At 40.7% G+C, this 21,475-nt stretch overlaps 2 protein-coding genes across 6 annotated transcripts in view; one reads left to right on the top strand and one right to left on the bottom strand.

Moving 5' to 3' along the window:
- LOC135494139 (uncharacterized) overlaps positions 1–21,475 on the bottom strand; it is a 231,908-nt gene that overhangs the window by 180,168 nt on the left and 30,265 nt on the right. For all 5 annotated transcript variants that reach the window (XM_064781942.1, XM_064781941.1, XM_064781943.1 and 2 more), the window contains exon 2: positions 14,567–14,852. In XM_064781942.1, coding sequence (XP_064638012.1) covers positions 14,567–14,810 — 244 coding nt within the window. In that variant the 5' untranslated portion in view covers positions 14,811–14,852. The remainder of the gene's footprint in view (positions 1–14,566; positions 14,853–21,475) is intronic.
- LOC135493638 (uncharacterized protein K02A2.6-like) lies at positions 17,364–18,293 on the top strand. Its single transcript, XM_064781124.1, has one exon. The coding sequence runs from the start codon at positions 17,364–17,366 to the stop codon at positions 18,291–18,293; it is 930 nt and encodes a 309-aa protein (XP_064637194.1).

Below are 21,475 nucleotides of genomic sequence, written 5' to 3'. Positions count from 1 at the left end.
CTTCGGGCCTATACTAGTGCCCTGCCAACCAGGTTTGGTGAATATACATGATGTAGAATTTCAGAAATCGCGTGGACAATGAAAAGTTAACGGACGGACGGACGGCCCGACGGACAGACGGACACCAAGCGCCATACCATAATACGCTCCGGAGCGTGCCTATAAAAACAACTCAATGGACTGCAATTAATGTTACAATATAAGGTAGCCTGGCATTGCGATACACAGTGAAGATACATAATTCATCAAAACATTAGGTTTTAATTAGGAGAGCAACGGACATTAAAATCACTACACCCCTGTAATTAACTGAACACAGTGTCTAATTATGTTCATTAATTACGCAAACTTCACGCCATGAAGACTGACGACCTAAGTAAACATGGGAAGCCATCGTTTTTGTTTACTGTCTGTTATTGCGAGGTGATTGGACCAAAAAGTCACCATTGCTGTGCTCGTAACAGAGCCCATATTTGTTGACTTCGTGTCGGCTCAGTGACTAGTGGCATAAACAATCGGAATGATTGGTAGCAAAAATAAAGGACCGAAACGGAGACATTCAAGTGGGTAGGATACGTCGAAAAAAACGTCAAAATAGCCGATGTCAACGAGGAGTCCGAGGTAGTGGAGGATGCGTTTCAGGCTACGGAGGGAGCAGACCCGACGAACGTAGAACTCTTACGGGAAATGAGGAATATGAAAGTCTCGCTGGAACAAAAGATCGACAGTTCGATGGATGCGTTAAAAAACGATATAGGAAAACTTATTGATCATAAAATAAGCGCAGTTAAGGACGAACTGCAATCGGAAATAGCGACTAAAGTTGGTCACCTGGAATGTGAGATTTAAAAAGGTCATGACATCGCCCATGCTCGTATGAAAGCTGAAGCGGAAAATAACTCTCGTATCGTTTCCAATCTAGAGGATCGTTTGGTTGATAACGAAGCACGATCTCATAGGAATAATCTAGTGTTCCTTGGAGTACCTGAAAACCCAAATGAGGATTGTGAGAAAACAGTGCGGGATGTGTTTAGGTACGAATTCAAAATGCCCGAGGAAACTGTGAGAGGAATAGTGTTCCATAGAGTGCATAGAAACCCAAGTGGTGGAACATGGTCAGGTAACTGACCACGGTCTATCACTGCGGCATTCAGGGACTTCCAAGGATAGGAGCTCAGTGTTTTCCGCTAGATTCAACTGTATTGATAGGAACATGCGTACCATCGACGATTACCCGAAGGAACTAAGCAAAGTACGTCTTTCTCACACTTTACCCACTGAACTAATTTACTAGTTTTTGGTAATGGCTTTATTCCATGAGAGAGTTTGTCTTTCACACCAATCACTATGCCACCGGATTTTCTCACTGCTATGTCCTCTCTATTATTTAATGTTACTTTGGATTCCAAAGTCTTGAAATAATTTTCAGCCCAAAGTTCATCAGTTTTATCTAGCTTGGATTCGCATAAAACAAAAATATCAGTTAGTTCTAAGATATTTCTTAGTTCCTGAGTGTCACATTTCGATATAAGTCCACCTACATTTAGGCAAGTAATACACCACTCATCCCTCACAGTTCCAAGTTCTGGCTCTACGCATCCCTATGCAAAGTTTGCAGCGTCCAGAGCGAGTCTCGAATCAGCGAGCAAGTCACTGAGAGAGTCGATCGCACCACTAGCGACACCAGTGGTGCACCAATAGTTTAACTAGAGTGGTTGCTAATGGAGTAGTGTTCATGAGGAGATCGTCCACTGATTGTGACCCTGGTGAGTCACCTGCCCGAGCCATGGGCCGCTGCTCACGTAGGCCATTTGTCCTACCGGGAGTTGGTGTCCGGGATCTGGGATTGGGTCTCATACCGGTTGGTTTACGCTCAGGAAATCGTCGTGGTTGCCGTTTCAGATTTTGGCTTGATTTTCCTAAAATTTTAATCTCGCCTTCAATTACTTTATAAACATCGGTAGCGAGATTTGGGGCTTTGAGAACCTCAATGTGATAGAAAGATTGCACCTGTTATTCTGTAAATATATACTAAAGTTAAAGCGCTCAACACCAAACGCAATGGTATATGGAGAATTAGGTAGATTTCCATTGTATATCAATGTTAAAGTCAAGATGGTAAAATTCTGGGGGAAACTGGTCCTACAGGAACAAACTATAGCCAGAAAAATGTATAAAATTGCATACCATAGACACCAAAACGGTCAAAATATCAAATGGGTCGCGTTTGTCAAAAATATTTTGGAACTTTGTGGGCTCGGGGACATCTGGCTGACACAGATGTTCCCCAACGTTAATTATCTCGGTGAAATTGTCAGAAGACGACTGCAGGACCAGTATCTCCAAGAATGGCGCAATACTCTGATAAACTCTCCAAAATGTTTGATCTACAGAGAAGTCAAGTTTGCATGGGGTTTTGAGAATTATTTGCTTCGTCTATCTCAAGCCCAACGTATATTACTCTGTAAATTTAGATGTACCAACCATAAACTCCCTATAGAATAAGGCCGATATAATAATACCCCCCCCCCCCCCCCCCCCCGACTAGAACGTACATGTAATAAATGTAACCTCGGAGTACTTGGAGATGAATTTTACCACGTCCTCGTATGCCCCTTCTTTTCAAACATTCGAGTAAATTACATTCCAGCCGACTTTCACAGATATCCCGATTTATTTAAATATGTAAAACTTTTGAACTCGCCAAAGAATACATTAATAAAACTAACAAATTTTTTGTCAAAGTCTCTCCAACTAATCTAATCATATTGGAAGCAAATTCGTATTCTTTTGTTGATGTTAAAAAACCTTCGCATGTATATTTGTATTTCTATTGTAAATAGGTAGTTTTGTGCTCTACGCAATGTAATTTTGTTGAGCAATAAACCTTATTCTATTCTATTCTGTGTCTGCAATTCAGAGTAGAGAGGTGTCCGCCCTACAGAGGTTTTAGTTAGAGGAGATGACTTAGAAAATATCGGGACTGAACGGACATGTCCGTAACGCAGAGGTGTGTGCCTGGCAGAGGTGGGGAGGTTCTACTGTAGTTTAGTACCAAGATCTGCCAAAGGAAATGAATAGACAAAGTGTGGGGCGCTGGTGAATATTTCTAGGAACTTCCAAGAAATTTGCATGTTGAGCTTGATAGTGCTTATCAGTGCAGTTTCGATCACCTGCAGTATTATTTCATTTTCAACATCAATTGATAAATGATGGCTATATCATTAGACTATTGTGATGTTACACTATGATCACAAATTGTCAACAAGATTTTCTGATGCCAAGCAGTTTTTGATTGGTTGAATAAAAGCTTCAGAAAAATTGAAGGCATTTTCTTTGCCTTACTGCCCTATTATTTTGTTGCTGCAATAAGGCAAAATTCACTGCCCTAAAACCATTTTGCCTTACCCTAGTATTCCTTAGGGTCGAGCCCTGGAGGCTGGTTAGTTGATTTCAGTTTTTGACGCATGCCACCAGCAAAGAGAGCGGAAAAAAAGAATGTCTCATGTGACCCACTGACACTGCATCGGTTAAAGTGCCTATATTTTGCCCCAAGTGCCCTAAAGCCAGCTTATTCCACCTTGCCCTTCCTTGGCCTCCAGCTGGGGTCTGACTTTTCCCTATGCTATTCACCACGCTATCTTTTGATATGATTATCATGTCTAATATTAGAATTGGCCGGTTTCAGAATGGAGTCAGCGGGTGTAAAATAGTATCAAATTTCCAAAAACATCAAAAGACTCACCGCTTTAAATCATATTAGGACTATTTATCCAATGTCAACACTTTCTCAATCCGGGCTTTTGATCTTCACACTTGCCGCTGAAACTTCTTGAAAAGTGATTGAGCTATCTGTTGCTACAACCAATCAGCTTTCACTGGTGGTCATGACGTCAGTGGTCAGCTGTCAATAAACGGCAGCCCGTATGAAATTCAACTTTTCTGATTCCACTTAGTCAGCAAAATGAAATAGTCAGGGTCATTGTGCTCACCTCATGTGAAGGAAAGATGGATGAAGAGCATGGTATTGTGTCATGTAGTTTTCAGTCTGATGTAGGTCAAGCGTACTCAATTTGTAATGAATAGGCCTAGTCATTGTGGTTAAGAAATGTGCAATAGTTACACTCAAATGGCTAATTTACGCTAATGTATGATATGTGATGCATCCTTGCTAGGAGAACCTACCATAAAAATCTAATCGAAAACGAGTCACTCAAAGAGATATCACACTTTTTAGGCTTCCACTTCTGGCCCTCCGGTGGCCAAATCAAGAATCAGATCGAACCAAAATTCGTGTCACAGCTTTAGCGGTTAAGAAACATGCCATAGTTACACTCAAACGGCCAATTTACACCATTTGACCTCTGTGACTTTGAAAATTAGATGAAATCAAAAACCTGTAGGCTATGTGGCGTATCCTTGCAAGGAGTACCTACCATCAAAATAACATCAAAAATAAATCACCAATAAGTGAGATATTGTACTTTTTACCTTTTAAAGTTTTGGCTCCCTGGTGGCCAAGTCAAGAATCAGATCAGACCGAAATTCGCTGTCAGCTGTTATTTGATGTAGGGAGTCATGAGGGTATGAAATTTCAAGTTCATAGCAAAGTGGTTAAGAAACGTGCCATAATTACACTCAAATGGCCAATTTACGTCATTTGACTACTGTGACCTTGAATATTAGGTCAAATCGTAAACCCGTATGATATGTGATGTATCCTTGCTAGGAGAAACTACCATAAATTTTTTATCGAAAACGAGTCACTCATGAGAGAGATAACGCACTTTTTAGATTTCCACTTCTGGCCCCCTGGTGGCGAAGTAAAGAATCAGATCCGACCGAAAATAATTGTCAGAGGTCGCCTGACTTGGGCCTATGTACAAAGTTTCAAGTTTATAGTTCTAGTGGTTAAGAAACGTGCCACTGTTTTCGAAACAGGATACAGATGACGACGACGGACGACAGACACAGCGGTGTTGTATGGACTCACTCCCCTACGGCGAGCCAAAAAGAAGCGAAAACCGTAAGGCGCAAAACTGCGCTGGTTACTCCAAGTTCTCTATGGATAGAAACTGGACAACCGATCACCATACACACGTAGCCAATCATTATGCAAATAAACACCTGTTTCTCATCATTATGATTATGATGCATATACTGTACATTTTTTTTGTAGTTTGTCTCGGGCTGAAGTTTACAAGTGTGTATGGTGGAATGCACCATAGTAAATATGATGCGGTTTCCAAAATTCATGTGTTATCAGTGGAGTCTGTCTTCCGAGTTCACACAAAATTTGCTGGAAACATTGGGTGGCTTCAAAGTCAGTTTTTAGATTTAGTTTTAAAACTAAATGGGACACTAAAACCCTTGATTAAACCAGCATTGAAATGCAGTGGGTTTTAGTTTCATCCTATTTCAAAGTCGGCAGTCGGTTTTAGCTTAAAACTAAGGGATGGTTTTAGTGTCAAAAACTAACACCGGGACTAAAACTAAAACTCTCCAAAACACCAGAAATGAAATCAGTTCTGGTGTTGGTTTTGACACTCCGTTTTAGCATTATCCTATTTCAAATTAGGTTTAAGTCTCACACTGAAAACAACTGGAACACCAAGGTCTGATCTTAATCCCAGTGTTATATTATAATCTCGGTGTTATATTTCGAAGATTTGTAGTGCAAATTGTATTACCAATAAAACTAACACCTTAGGCATTAACACCGAGTGGATTTCAAAGTTGGTGTTGGTGTTAAGAAGGGAAACTAGAGGCCTGGCGGCCTGAATAGCTAAGCTGGCCGAATTTAATGGCAAGGAATGAGATGAATGATAAGAAAATATAGCAAGTAGTATATGCGAGTACCAGAATGTAGGTTTATGGTAGATAGGGAGATGTGGACAGACTAGATGGAATCAAGCTTAGACAAATGGGGCCAAATTCATGAAGGGCATTCAGCTTAAAACAGCGTTTAACTACTGAATAGACACATTCAGGTCCTTCATGTAAATCTTCACAGAATATGAATAGGCGCTATAACTAAACATGGAGAAGTTACACACATCCGCTCTTCAATACCTTCAGTGCCTTTGCTCCAACTGTGTTTAAGCAGGCCATCGCAAAACTGCTATTTCAATAATAATAATAATAATAATAATAATAATAATTTATTATATTAAAAGTGCTTTTGAATGAAAATCATTTGCAAAGCACTGTACAATTTAAAAAACCACACATAGTAAAAGAGAAAAAATGTACATAGAGATTAAAACATTCATAGAGACTAAAACATTTAGGTGCTGGTGTCGAAGTGTTCAATAAAAAGGTGAGTTTTGAGATGTTTTTTGAAGGCGCTGGTGCCAATGGGATCACGCATCCAGGCCGGAAGTGAGTTCCACAGCCTGGGCGCCAAGTTCACTAGGCAACGGTCTCCGAAGACGCCCCTTGTCCGTGGTATGGAAAGGAGCCAATGGTCCTCGGAAGACCGAAGCCTGCGGTCCGGGGCACGAAGACTGAGGAACTCCTTGAGGTACTCCGGGCTTTGGTCATTATGTAAGACCTGATGCGTCAGCAGTAGCACTTTATACTGGATACGTGATCTCACTGGCAACCAGTGCAGCTCCTTAAGTACAGGGGTGATGTGTTCCCTCTTTTTGGTCTTACTTAGAAGCCTAGCAGCTGCATTCTGAACTTTTTGTAGTCTTGAAAGTTCACACTCCGGTAGTCCTAATAGTAAACTGTTTTGAAAATCTAATCTTGATGTTACAAGGGCATTAATTACACGGGCACAAGTTTTATTGTCAAGGTGTCTACGGATCTTTGAGATTTTGTGAATTTGAAAATAAGCACCCTTGACAACCTTTGACACTTGTTTAGACATTTCCATATTTTCATCGAAAATTGCTCCCAGGTTCCTGACCAGGGCAGAAGCCTGGATAGCGGATGGTCCAATGTTAATGACCGGCAGTGGCTTGAGCTTCGACAGTTTACGTTTTGAAGCAACGATAAGAAATTCTGTCTTCTCATCATTGCCCTTGAGGTGGTTTAGGCCAAGCCACTTGCGTACATCACTTACACACGCCTCAGCCCTGGCAACAGCATCCTGGAGACCATGTTCCGAAACATGGAAGCTGTCGTACAGCCGGATGTCATCTGCAAAACCATGTCGCAACATGCGATGTCTCTCGATAACTTCTCCAAGTGACTGGATATAAATCGAGAAGAGAAGGGGGCCTAACACTGAGCCCTGTGGGACACCACCCAGCAGTGGTTTGGGGTCTGACCTCTGACCCTCAATGACAACTGTCTGGGATCGAAGGGAAAGGTACGACTCAAACCATTCCAGGGCTTTTCCTGTGCTCCCAGGCTACATTCAAGGCGTTTAAGTAGAATGCCATGATTGATGGTATTGAATGCAGCTGACATATCAAGCAGGATGAGAATCATACCCCTCCCCTGGTCCAGAGCAGTATCGATGTCAGATTTGATCTTAAGGAGAGCAGTCTCGGTGCTGTGCCCACATTTGTATGCTGACTGCAATTTGTCCTCCATGCCATTCTCTTTCATGTGGGTTAAGAGCTGCTGGGCGATAACCTTTTCAGTTACCTTTGCTAGGAATGGGAGGTTCGAAATTGGCCGATAGTGTTTTAGAACATTTTGATCAAGTCCTGGCTTTTTAAGAATGGGAGTCACAAGTGCCTTTTTAAAAGACTTGGGAACTTTACCTGCTATGACCGACTCATTTATAGCCAGGACAAGAAGTGGCAATACGGCATTGAGAACAACACTTTCCTTGAGTAGCCAAGTGGGCATGGGATCTAGTGCACATGACTTTGGAGCACACTTATTTATCACTTTAAGCATCTCCTCGGAAGTAACTTGCTCAAAACTAGCAAGACAGGCCTTGTTTGGAATGGACTGTTCAGTGTTCACTTGTGATACAATGTCAATAGGATCATCAAACCCTACGCGGATAGCTTCGATTTTTTCATGAAAGAAGGTAGCAAATTTATTGGCAAGATCGATGTTGTCGAGTGTCTCTGGCAGGTGATTGCCCCTGTCAGCCGACAACAGACCGTTTACCGCCCTGAACATGTCTTTAGAGTCACAGGTTGAAAGTTTGTTCCGCATGAATGTTGACTTGGCATCACAAATCATCTTGACCACCGTCTTCCTCTGCTCGACAAACATCTGCCGGTGAACCTCAAGGCTGGTTCTTTTGTACTGACGTTCAAGACGACGCCTAGAACGGCGAGCTGAGTGAATTTCACTGTTATACCAAGGCTTTGGGTTGACCCCTTTGATACGAATGGTTTTCACCGGTGCATGTTTGTCGAGCAAAGAAACAACAACGTCATTATAGGCAACGGTAGCATTTTCAGCCACTGATCTTGTCCGATCAGAGAAGTCAGCCGCAAATGATGTGAGGTCAATGTCACTTGACATTCTGCCCTTTTCCGACGTTGGCTGTCACCTTTATAGCGCAAAGAGAAGAAGATAGGAAAATGGTCAGAAATGGCCAAGAGTGGCTCCACAGAGAAGTGCACAAGAGGATTGTCAGATTCAAGACCAATTATGTGATCAAGCGTGTTCCCAGACCTGTGTGATGGTTTATCAACATACTGATGTAGACCATAGGTTGACAGTAGTTCCATATATTTCACCGTTTCAGGATCATTTGGAAGGTTGACTTTTACATTGATGTCTCCTATGATAGTCAGAGGCACAGGATCAGTGCTGTATGTATCAAGGAGATCCAAGAAGTCACGTAAGAATCCACCGAAAGTAAACTTGTTCGTCCGACTTGGGGGTGGCCGATAGACTAGTAGGACCTTCATTTTTCCCGAATCCATTGTGACTTCTCTCCATTCGAAAGTCTCATATTTCACTGACTGTGCAGCCTTAGTGTCAATACCTTTAGTTTGATACCATTAACGCGACTGCCTTCCTCTAACGGTGTTCAAGTTGTTTCTAAAGTGAGTCATAAAAGTATATCAGGGTAAACCTACTCTTAAACACTTTTAGTTTGATATCGAACACGGATGACACCTTTCACTGTAACCGTCTCCAAGTAGGTCAGTTGGTAATGAAAATGGGCTAGCACAATCCTACTGTACATTATCTTTAGTTCGATACCAAACACGACTACTTTAGCTATAAGTCTTAAAGTAGAGCAGAAGGTCATGATAGTACGTCAGTGCAAATCTCTCCTTCATTATCTTGAGTTTAGATTAGTTCTTGTGACACTGCCCTATTCCCTCCCATAAGGCTACAATGCAGTCTCTAGATTGTGACACGAGGCATGACACCGTCTCTAACATCACCCTCTCTACTCTCATATCAATCAGACTACAATGCAGTCTCTTACTTGATTGTGACATGAGGCACGATGCCGTCTCTTTCATCACCCGCTTCTCTTATATCAGTCAGGCTACAACGAAGTCTACTTGACAGTGACATCAGGCATGATAACGTCTCATACATCACGCTCTTCTCTTATATCGATCAGGCTACAATGTGGTCACCTACTGGATTGTGACATCACCTTCTTGTCTCATATCATTCAGGCGACAATGCGGTCTCTTACTCGATTGTGACATCAGGCATGATGACGTCTCTTACATCACCATACCCCTTGCCTCACCTCTTCTGAAAAGGTGCTTGACTTTCAGTTGCAAGCTGCGGGAAATTTTCATGTAGAAACGATTTGGTTTCATGGTATCAAATGATCAGACGCAGTGCCGTCTTTACACTGGCAGATAAACTAAACATAAAGGACTCCAATTGCGCCGTGGATAATTTATTTTCTGAGGCATTTCCCTCTCTCTCGACCCAGGGTCGAGCGCAACAGTAAAGGGGAAGAAATTTTAACTCGACCTAAGGCCATTCAAAATCAATTTTTAGATTTACGTTACCGCCCGCCCCGGTTTTTGCCTCCGTCCCAATATTTTTTTGTTTTTTGCTAAATTTAAAAAAAAACGTTTTTTGTATTAGTTCGGTCTTGAAGCCCATTGGAAACCTTTTTTATGGCCCTACTGGCACAACTCCTCATAGGGATAGCTTCGGTAGTGCTTATATGACCATTTACTAGCCAAAATATCCAACTCCCATTAGATGTAGTACACAGTAGTATACCGACGCCGCATTGCGGGAATAGACTAGAGTGGAAGGTTCTTTCATCTTTTTCGAACTGAGGAGGACACAGATGCCACGAATTTGCGTTTCAGTTGATTAGTATAGTCCTAAGCTTCAAAATGATATCTTTGACAAAGAGATTAGAACAATATGAACTGAGTTATGAACTTGGAAAGATAGCGTACTGGGACTAACGATCGGGTAGAGTTGCCGCGTACACACGTGGCAGACGACTGAGCGGCATCGTTTTTGGCGGGAAAACTATTGTAGGCAACCTTCAACAATTTCATGCGGTCACTGCGATAATTCCTGTTCACAGGGATGCTTTGAATATTTAATAAAGTTGCAAGCCTCTGAACACACGTACGGCGCGCACGTTCAATAAAAAAATCAACGGTCTTTGAAGTTACTATTAATATTGGAAGCGCGCGTCACCTGTCAGACGCTAGAGTCATTGTTTGTAGTTGCCATCACAGGCTCATAGTGTGTTAATACTCAGGCTCCTGCTGAATTGTTGAGTTTAAAGCTGACTGCTGTGACAGCTATGTAATTTCTCGTGTTTGTAGTTGCCATCATCATTGGCTCAAATTAATAATAAAGATAGTCTGTTTAGCATATCTTTATTTTGTCCATTTTATACATGTACATGAAATTTCAAAATTTCAAAATGTCAAAAAGTAAAAAACAAATTCCCCTCCCCACCAAATTTTTCAGATCTGAGTGACGTAAATCTAAAATTTAATTTTGAATGGCCTAAGGTCGAGCATGACACTAGTATAAGGGTTAAAGTTTGCATGTTCAAGAGTTTAGGTTTAAAAGGCAAGCTTTATTTTTCAATATTATAATAAATCAAAATTCAGAGATGCCTATTCAATTTCAAGGCTTCTTTATTCAATCAACTTGTATAATACAGTAAAACAAGACCAAAACGTGAAGGACAAATCAGCTAAGATACAGCGTCTTCTTCCCCGATCCTGTCAATCTCATGGCTGACTGGTTGATTGGTCACCAGTTCCACAGCATGCACAGCAACACCACTTTGCCAGTGGAGACCACCGGAATGACTCGTAGATTATAGACTGCATCATCCTGTAAACATGAGAAAAAATATCACTTTGCAAAAAAACACCATCAAAATAAGATATTTATCATCAACATTCCCGATCTTATGTTTCAAAAACAATGAGTAGTCTGTGCTGATAAGCGAAAACCGTGAGAGGATATACAACATTACAACCCTGTGTGGCTAGCTGTTCATGTTGGTGATAAGGTAAAACATAAATGTACAAAAAAAGATCAAAACATTTGTGAAAAACTAGTGAACTGGTGTGGGGGGGATATAAATTAAAGTTAATAAATTTGAAAAAGTTCACCCTTATTTACTAACATTCACCTTGGTATAGTTTGGACACAAGGCTTGCAATGAATACTTTACTACCCTGCACATATGTTGCAGTGTATTGCATTTGTTCATGTACCGGTATCGGGTATGTAACTGTAATGTATTGTAAATAATGTAGGCCCAGTTCATGGCAATCATGCAGCTCCTCACGGTTTTCCGTATCAGCAGCATAGACTGAGAATGGCAGTTTTACTGTTCGTTAAAAATACCTCGCAATTCCAGCAGACTACTTCGTCGCTATTATTTGTGTACTGTGACCAGTGTAACTATCAAAGGTGTACGATATCATTGTTATTTTGACAAGAAACATGAGAAAACGTCGACTTCTTGTGAAGCGGTCCGCCATGTTTGTTCATCCAGCGTTCGGGTTTGTTTTGATTATGTCGATGATGTTTATAAATACAAAGAGGCTGTTCTTATAACAAAGTTTTGTCTGGATTCAAAGTCATTCTCCTGTAGTTGTTATATCTATGTGTAATATATAATTGTGAAGTATTACGATTATTTCATTCTGATGATTGGAAAGAATTTTTTTGCAACACCGTTTTGTGTATAAGATGTACTATGGCGTTCATGTGTGTTTTGATCTTCGACTTCGACTCAATGACTGAGCAAATTTAACGAGACAGAACGCCAGAACGGTAACACTTCCTATTTAAACAAGCTACGGGAGTCATTCCATACTATGACCTTTCAAATAAAAGTTGTCATGGCCAATTGTACCTAGCAAATCAAGAGAAAATACAGAGAAATCTCGCCCTGATTTTCTCTCAAAACGTCTATCGTACGTAGATGAACTGAGCGCATGAATCTGGATTTCTCTACGTGTCTTTTATCGGCAATATTAATAAGAATTAGACAAAATAACCCCACAAAACAACATGTTGACATTGAAAATCAAAATATAGGGAAATATCACTTCCTAGCTGCTCGTTATGAAAAATTTAGACTGGAACTATGTTTTGAAGTGAACGTACACACTCTATATACATTCGCAAAATGGCCATCACTTTATCAGCCTCAGCTGCAATGCCTTAGGCCAATGCATTATGTTCAGCCCGTTTACATTACAGAGACAGGTAGGATCGAGGCTGTTTTGCGACTTTTGACCAGACGACAATTTCCAGCTTAAAATCTGCTAATTACTGCCAATTACGGGCGTTTAGTCTTTCTGCTGTAAATAGCTATAATCCTATCGAAACAAGAGTTCAAAATATTGGTATCCCGGCACATTTTCTGGCCCAGCTACAGCAAATTCGGATGAAAATGCAACTATTTTCCTGGAACTACTTTCTGCCAGCTCCAGCACAAACCATAAGCTCCGCTGGAAGCCAGCGTAGCTAAAAATCACGTTATTCGTACCATTTCAAGAAGTAGTTGCATGTATTTTGAACGCTGATGGGAATGATAATGGACGTGAAAGAAGACGACCAAATTTCGTTCGACGACCAGCAATGGAAGCGGTCACTAGCTAGGGAAACAACAGTAACAACGACAACAACATGCATGTTTGGTTTTTCCAAGGTTTTATCTCTGTCCATCTTGGTGTTAGTTTTACCTGCAGAATAACACATCTTCTTAGTTTCAGCCCAGGTTTAGGTGTTTAGATAAAACCAGGTGTTGGTGTTAAACTAAAACCTCGAATTGGTCTTATCCAGACATAGGTTTTTAGGGGTAGAAATTAAGAACAAGAGGCCCAAGGGCCTGGCGCTCAGCTGAAATATATGAACATGGAAAGTACCCGATAGATCTCTTTCAACCTCAGTTTTGTCAATATATCAGGCAAACATACCAAAGTAAAAAGACTTTTAAATGGTGACAAATATGCCACTTATTAGTCAAATCTAAGTGCCTGAGCCAGGCTGACCTTGAAAAGTAGGTCAAATAGAAAGCCCATGTGATATCATGTAAAGGAGACTTATTGTACACCAACCATAAAATTCATGTCACTCTGGATACAGCAAAGGCTTTAAAATAGAAAAAAAAACCAAGATGGCCGCCCACCAAATTATTCAAAAAAGTTAAGAAAATGTATTTACAAGTGAAAAAAGTAAAAATTAAAAAAAAAAATTTGACCCGAAGTGGGATTGGAACCCACAACCTTCAGAGTCATACAAGAGCGGGAAATTCAAATCAAGCTTAAACTAGGTCAACACAGATTTTGGCTCAGTAACGCCAACTGGTAGTATCAATCAAAACTACTCTTAGTTGTTTCAAGACCTACATGCATGCGGTCCTTTTCAACTTTATTTCAAGCTTCTATCTGCTTGAATAAAGCGCCAAAAAATTGTTTTGTGATTTAGGCTTTTTGCCCCCTGGTGGCCAAACTGTTAATCCTGCCGGACCCACACTTGGTCTATTCAGGAGTCCTGAAGGGTCTAAATGGCTTATAGGGAAAATCTATCGCCTATCCCCCATAGTTTTGAAACGTGCCTGTTTAACGGACAGACAGACAGACAGACAGACAGACAGACAGACGGACATTCATTCTACCATTTACTCATATGAATAGCTCAGCTTGTCAGCTGAGCTAATAAAACTGACACTAACACCCAACACTAAAACCAAAACCAACTTTGAAATCACCCATTAGGTGATTTGAAAGACAGTTTTTAGATTTAGTTTTAAAACTAAATGGAACACTAAAACCCTTGATTAAACCAGCATTGAAATGAAATCAGTTTTAGTTTCATCCTATTTCAAAGTTGGTTTTTGTTGGTTTTAGCATTATGTCCGGTTTTAGCTTAAAACTAAGAGATGGTTTTCGTGTCAAAAATTAACACCGGAACTAAAACTAAAACTCTCCACAACACCAGAAATGAAATCAGTTCTGGTGTTAGTTTTGACACTCGCTTTTAGCATTATCCTATTTCAAATTAGGTTTTAGTTTCACACTCAAACCAATTGGAATACCAAGGTCTGATCTTAATCCCAGCTCGCTGCTGCTGGACACCGGACACTGCAGTATTGTATAGACTCCCTTACGGCGAGCCTCAAAGCCAGACAGGCCACCAAAACTACATGACTTGTACTCACCACAAACAACACATCCTTTTGCCAAAAGTTTCAAATCACTTGAGAAAGTCAGATCTAACAGAATCGGCTCTGCAATTTCAGCAAAGCATCTTTCCTTCCAAGTGAGAGGCTTCTTGACGATGTGAGAGATAACTCTGTACCAGTGAGAACAGACACATCTTAACTGGAGTAGAGTTCCACCTGACACAAACCTGAAGATGTGGTAGAGTACCTCGTCTGGGAGGTCGCACACTAACATCTCCATTTTAGTTGGTCAAACCATGTCAGGTGAGGTCATCTAGAAAAGCTGAAAAAAAGCTCTAAGAAATTAGTGAAGTAAAAACTGCAAAGAGAAAATGAACGGCCAGGGGCCATTGTGCTCATCGTGTAGATATTTGGTACTTTTGAATTCATCCTGGTTAAGAAACATTGTACATTTATAGTATATAGGTCAAACCGAAGTCGTTATGACATGTGATGTATCGTTGTTTGGAGAAAGTACCATAAGAATATCATCAAAAACAAGTCACTAATAAACGAGATATTGCACTTTTTACCTATTTCAATTTTGGCCTCCTGGTGGCCAAGTTGAGTACCAGATCAGATCAAAATTCGGTACCCGAGGTAACATGACGTAGGGATTCATGTGTACCAAATTTCAAGTTCATAGCTTTAGTGGTTAAGAAACGTGCCATAGTTACACTCAAACGACCAGTTTACGCCATTTTACCTCTGTGACCTTGAACATTAGATCATATCAAAAACCCGTATGATATGTGATGCATCCTTGCTAGGAGAACCTACCATAAAAATCTAATCGAAAACGAGTCACTCAAAGAGATATAACACTTTTTAGGCTTCCACTTCTGGCCCTTCGGTGGCCAAATCAAGAATCAGATCGAACCAAAATTCGTGTCACAGGTGACATGACATAGGGAGTCATGTGTACCAAATTTCAAGTTCATAGCTTTAGCCATAATTACACGCAAATGGCCAATTTACACCATTTGACCTTTGTGAACTTAAAAATTAGGTCAAATCAAAAACTCATATGATATGTGATGTATCCTTGCTAGGAGAACCTATTATGAAAATGTTGTTGAAAACGAATCACTAATAAGCAAGATATCACACTTTCTAGGTTTTCACTTTTGACCCCCTGGTGGCCAAGTCGATAATCAGACCGGACTGAAATTCAGGGTCAAAGGTCGCCTGACCTAGGGGGTCCTTTGTACGAAGTCTCAAGTTCATAGCCTTAGGGGTTAAGAAACGCGCCACAGTTACACTCAAATGGCCAATTTACGCCATTTGACCTCTGTGACCTTGACAAGTACGTCCAATCAAAAAGCCGTATCATATGTAATTTATCCTTGATAAGAGTACCTAACATAAATATTTTACTGAAAACAAATCAGTAACTAGACTGAGAAATTTGCATACCAGCAAATTTGATGGGCCCCAGGATTGTGGAGGAAGCAGTGGTACCTGATGATGGTATCCATATGCGTAAAGGGGGAGGGGGTTATGACGAGAGCGAAGAAATTATTATGTCCGGAAATAGATCATCCGACAATCGAAAGTATATAATTTTTACGAAGGTTTCTCACCCAGGCAAAACAGATTCCCTCACTTTTTAAAAAATGTTTATAGTTACTTCGCCGGATGGTCGGTGTTCTAGCCAAAATCTTCCGGTATTAGCCTACGGCTGGCAGACAGCACGAGTCCATAGATCAAAACTCACCCCGACCCCGTACCAAATGCAGCCAGTGCCAGTGGCCAGAGCCTAGAGGACCAACGTCAATGGGCATGTATTAGGCCTATACTATAGAAATGCACTAACGTTAGAAACCCCAAAACACTACTCGTCACAAGCGTCAGGCGACCAAACACATTTTATTATAAGGACTACTAGGACTACAGGGAGTCTCATACAACCAGTGAGTCGATCGGGAACCAATCTATCAATGGTCTGCCCGTGGCTTCAAATGCGCATGCGTGAACCGAGTAAGCCGAGTTATAAGCCGAGTTAACTGTTTTATATGAGAATGCCAACACTCGGATTGAACTCAGTGATGTCATCGAATCGAACTCGTGTTACGTAACGTCACCAGAATCGCTTCGGGGATTTGCAAACAAATCAGAAAATCGGAGCATAAAAACGCTTCAAAGTCATCGAAATGATCCGAATTTTGAAAAGTCTTTTGCGACGTACACTAGATGGGATTATGTTTGTAGGTATAGGGGTGATAGATTTTTGGTTTATTCAGCTGTTTTGGAGAACACTCGCAATAATGTTTGGAAAATGTGAACAGAAAGAAATTTAGGAAGAAAGAAAGAAACCAGAACATGAGTGATATCAATATGGTCACCAGGCTGACGAATATAAGGTATATGGTTAGTATGGTTAGTATAACGAGTAATAGGTAATATCATAACATCCCCCTTACGGAGAGGAAGCAAAGCAACACAAAATAGTTAACTGCAAATCCAAGAGTCAATTACAAACATCAAAAACTCATATCGCACGAGACGCTGAATAAAGATTAATCCAAATAGTCTGCAAGTAAATCACCTTGTTATGTCTGAACTATACATTACTGAAGGATACATATTCAAAGGACACAAAATTGTGATTCCGCCATCAATGCGCAAAGACATGCTGCAAAAAGTGCATGAGGGACATCTAGGAATAGAAATGTGTCGAAGACGTGCGCGGGAGGTCATATATTGGCCAGGACTAAATAGTCAAATCGCTGAAATGGTCTCAAAATGCACAACATGTCAGAAACATTGCAATAAACAGCAAAAGGAACCGCTCATGTCGCATCCCATACCGCAAAGGCCGTGGCAAAACATATCTAGTGATCTATGTGTGGTCTATGGGAAGGACTACTTAGTGATAGTTGATGCGTACTCAGGCTATTTCGAGATAGCACTGCTTGAGGACACTACAAGTGAAACCATAATCAAACATTGTAAATCTATATTTGCGCGCCATGGAATACCTGACGAATTCTTCACAGACAATGGTTCTAATCTAGTTAGCCGGAACTTTCAAGCTTTCGCAAAAGCATGGGAATTTAAGCTGGTGACATCATCACCAAGATTCCCACAATCAAATGGACTAGTTGAAAAAGCTGTGCAGACCGTCAAGAAAATTCTCAAGAGAAGCTTCTCCACAGGAGAAGACCCGTATCTAGGACTTTTAGCATACAGGAGTACACCACGTGAAGCAGACATGGCATCGCCTGCCAAGTTGCTTATGGGTAGAAACCTGCGCACGAGGTTGCCAACGGCAACTTCACAACTCCTACCAGCGGATGCAGTCAAAGTTCAGCAGCAGATACAAACGCGACGGGATACGGCAAAGGCATTCTTCGATGGGAAGTCTAGAGCACTCAAACCCCTAAACCCCGGCGATAATGTTATCATAACCTCTCCGGATAAACAGGGATCCCCAGGAATTGTGGAACAGCAGACATCTGATCCGAGATCATATCTGGTCAGAACAAGGAATAACACTTTGCGACGTAACCGTAGACACCTCCGCCAGGTGCCCAGGGGCAGTATCCAGGAAAATGACCTGGAACAGGAAATTGAAGATGTAGACTCTGACGCAACAATCTCTAATGAAAGACTAGAATCTCGTGAGAATGAACTCCTCATAAACACTACGCCTGACACCCCGCAGTTAGTTACAACAAGGTCAGGTCGTCTAGTCAGACCACCGGATAGATATGGTCATTAGTTCAACTCATGCTAAAATTACTCAACTCAACAGATGTGAATAGACTGATTAATTAGAGCAGACCAGCCTCTAATCTCTTGTGTTTAGGTTTCGGAAAATGCGTGTGGTTCTTATATAACTTTTAAATGTTTATGTTTTATTATTAGCGTGACCTTAGTTCAGTTCATAGTTATTTTCATTCAGACATAACAAGGTGATTTACTTGCAGACTATTTGGATTAATCTTTATTCAGCGTCTCGTGCGATATGAGTTTTTGATGTTTGTAATTGACTCTTGGATTTGCAGTTAACTATTTTCTGTTGCTTTGCTTCCTCTCCGTAAGGGGGATGTTATGATATTACCTATTACTCGTTATACTAACCATACTAACCATATACCTTATATAGCTTACTAATCATCACGTGACCTGTATCTTTATATATCTTAGTTACTTTAATAAACTGGCTTATACCTGTCGACCGCTGTGCGTGTTGCATCTATGCCTGAGCAAGAAACAGAACATAATTGTATTAGGCTAAGTAGCTTCGCGCGATATGCACCATTCTGGGAAAACTCAATGAGGAAGTATGCTCCTCGAGTCATTAGTATAATATAATCTTAACTCCATCACGTGGTAATCTGTGCAGTGTTTCTTCGGCCTACTATACATTGTGGTATAGAAAACGTCTAGTACAAAGAACGCCTGGCTTGCGCCAGATTAATAAGTGAAGGTCTGGCTGCGCGAGACAACTGTGATAATGAAATGGCCAGGGCCATTGTGCTCACCTCTTGTGAAGGGAAGATGGATGAAGCATTAGCATGGTTTTAAATGTAAGAAAGAAATGAAGTAATGTTTTACAATGAAATTACATGAGAGATAAAATAATGCGTAAGTTGAATTTAATTGAGGTGACTACAGGTATGACAAAGCAGAGTAGACAATTTTGTGATCTGACCAGTAATCGTTAAAACAGCAGCAGAACAAAAGCTTGAAGCAGCAAAACATGCAAGGCATGCCTACCAAAAGAACAAATAAGCAATTCCATGCAACAAGTCATCAGCATTAACACACCTTTTTAAAAAAAGTCCTTTGGTTTACATATGACCCATTATGGAAATGCTTAGGAATAGGATAATTATGTTGTTTGCTTGTGTCTAGTACAAGAAACAACCATCATCTGAAATTCCTAGGGCTCTGTAGAGGTTAATTAATCCTGCATTTGCCTAGGCTTAGACTATGACATCCCACTTAGCAGCATTTCAAGGCACCCTTAGGGGAGAGTCCACTATTAACATTTGGGGCCCTGCTGGCCAAACTGAGAATCAGAAAAAGACTGCAGTTTAGTCTAAGAGTATAGGGGTACATTCGTACCAAGTTGGGGATCTGTAGCTAAAGCAGTGGCAAAACGTGCCGTCATTGTAAAATGGCGGTGCCATAGGAAAACTTTGACCTCTGTGACCTTGAGAAGTAGGTCAAATCAAAAACCCACATTTATGAAATGTATCCTTGCTAGGAGTACCTACCATAAAAATGTTATGATAATCAGACCACTATTAAACGAGCAATCAAACATTTTAACTTTGGACATTAAATTTGGCCCCCGGTTGGCCAAACTAAGAATTTTTTAAGATGCCCGCTTGTCACCCATATTGGCTATCACATTTGATAAAAAATCAAGGATTTAGTAGAGAGTACATAGATATACATCCAGATCAAATTTGGTTGCAATCCGATCATTAGTTTCGGAGTAATAGTACTGTGTTTATTTTTCAAGATGGCTGCCTGGCGGCCATATTTGATGTCCGAACGGCCAAAATTTTAGGGGTGGCATAGATAATCCCCAGATACATGTCCACACTGGTTTAAAACCTTCTAGCTAAAATAGATAGGAAACATGCTACTGTTCAGTGAATCAGCAAACTTTGACCTCTGTGACCTTGAAAAGGAGGTCAAATCAAAAACCCGGAGGATATGTGATGCACCTTTGCTAGAAGTACCTACCATATTTTTTTCAAAATTTCCCGACTACTATTAAGGGAGATATTGCATATTTTCACTTTTAACGTTTGGCCCCCTGGTGGCCAAACGATGAAACGAATCGGACCGAAACTTGGTCTCCAAGGTGTCATTACATAAGGGTACATGTGTACCAAGTTGCAACTCAATAGCTCTAACAGTTACGAAACGTGCCCTGCTAACGGACGACGGACGACGACGACGACGACGACGGACGACGGACGCCACGGTATGGGATAAGCTCACCTCTGCTAAGAGGTGAGCTAAAAATGACCATTGCAGAGACTCTGTGACATAGGCATATACTTTTTACAATTAAAACAAGAGGCCCAAGGGCCTGGCGCTCAGCTGAGTAAGCAGATACAATTCATAGTTTAGCAGTTTTACTGATACTTTTAGATAGATTTGGCAAGGACTATATATAGTTACAATAACCATGGATGCTTCAATTTGTCAACTGTGAAAGATGTAAGTGATATCACATGAAGTAATGCAGTGCGAGTGCGACATTTCCAATAGAGCCAGGATCTATGTCACAAGGACACACAGACAGGATTGGTTTTCCTTCTGGTATCAAATTGATGTCCTCATACTAGTATGTCCTGAAAAGGTATTTGGACACTTACATGATCATTGTACCGTTGAGCTTGGGTCTGGTGCAATACCAACTTGAAATGAGGGGATTAGTGGATTTAGCAAAGTGTTTGGGATGCCCTGTATGTGAAGAAGAAAGATAAAGAGGTGCTTAAGAAAATTAACTTTATTGTTAAAAGATTGACCTGACCTGCAGGTGATTGGAATTTAACAAAGGCTGATTGCAATCATGGAGTAAATTATATAAGAATCACTGATTTGGCAAAGATATTTACATTTACAAGACGTCAAGATGGAAAGTGATTGTACAGTGTTTGCCAAATCCGGACCTACTTTCCGTCAATGCTGAATACGTCGATGAGAGCTCTCGAACTATCATTCCATGCAAAAAATGGCAATGACAACACCACTAATAACTTCAAATTATTTTCTGGTTATGATAACACAACACGCATCTTCATGATCATGATCTTTCTCAAACTAACTGAATGACCTAATCGCCTTGGACGCACAACCACATATCAATCCGCCCCGACGATCGACACATCCATTCGATTCGATAACACTCGATACAGATTGATAAATAAACAA

The sequence above is a fragment of the Lineus longissimus genome, chromosome 9 (assembly GCF_910592395.1).
Source record: "Lineus longissimus chromosome 9, tnLinLong1.2, whole genome shotgun sequence".
Taxonomy (NCBI): Eukaryota; Metazoa; Nemertea; class Pilidiophora; order Heteronemertea; family Lineidae; genus Lineus; species Lineus longissimus.
Note: the sequence above shows the minus strand (reverse complement) of the source record. Positions and strands in the feature narration are given on the sequence as shown.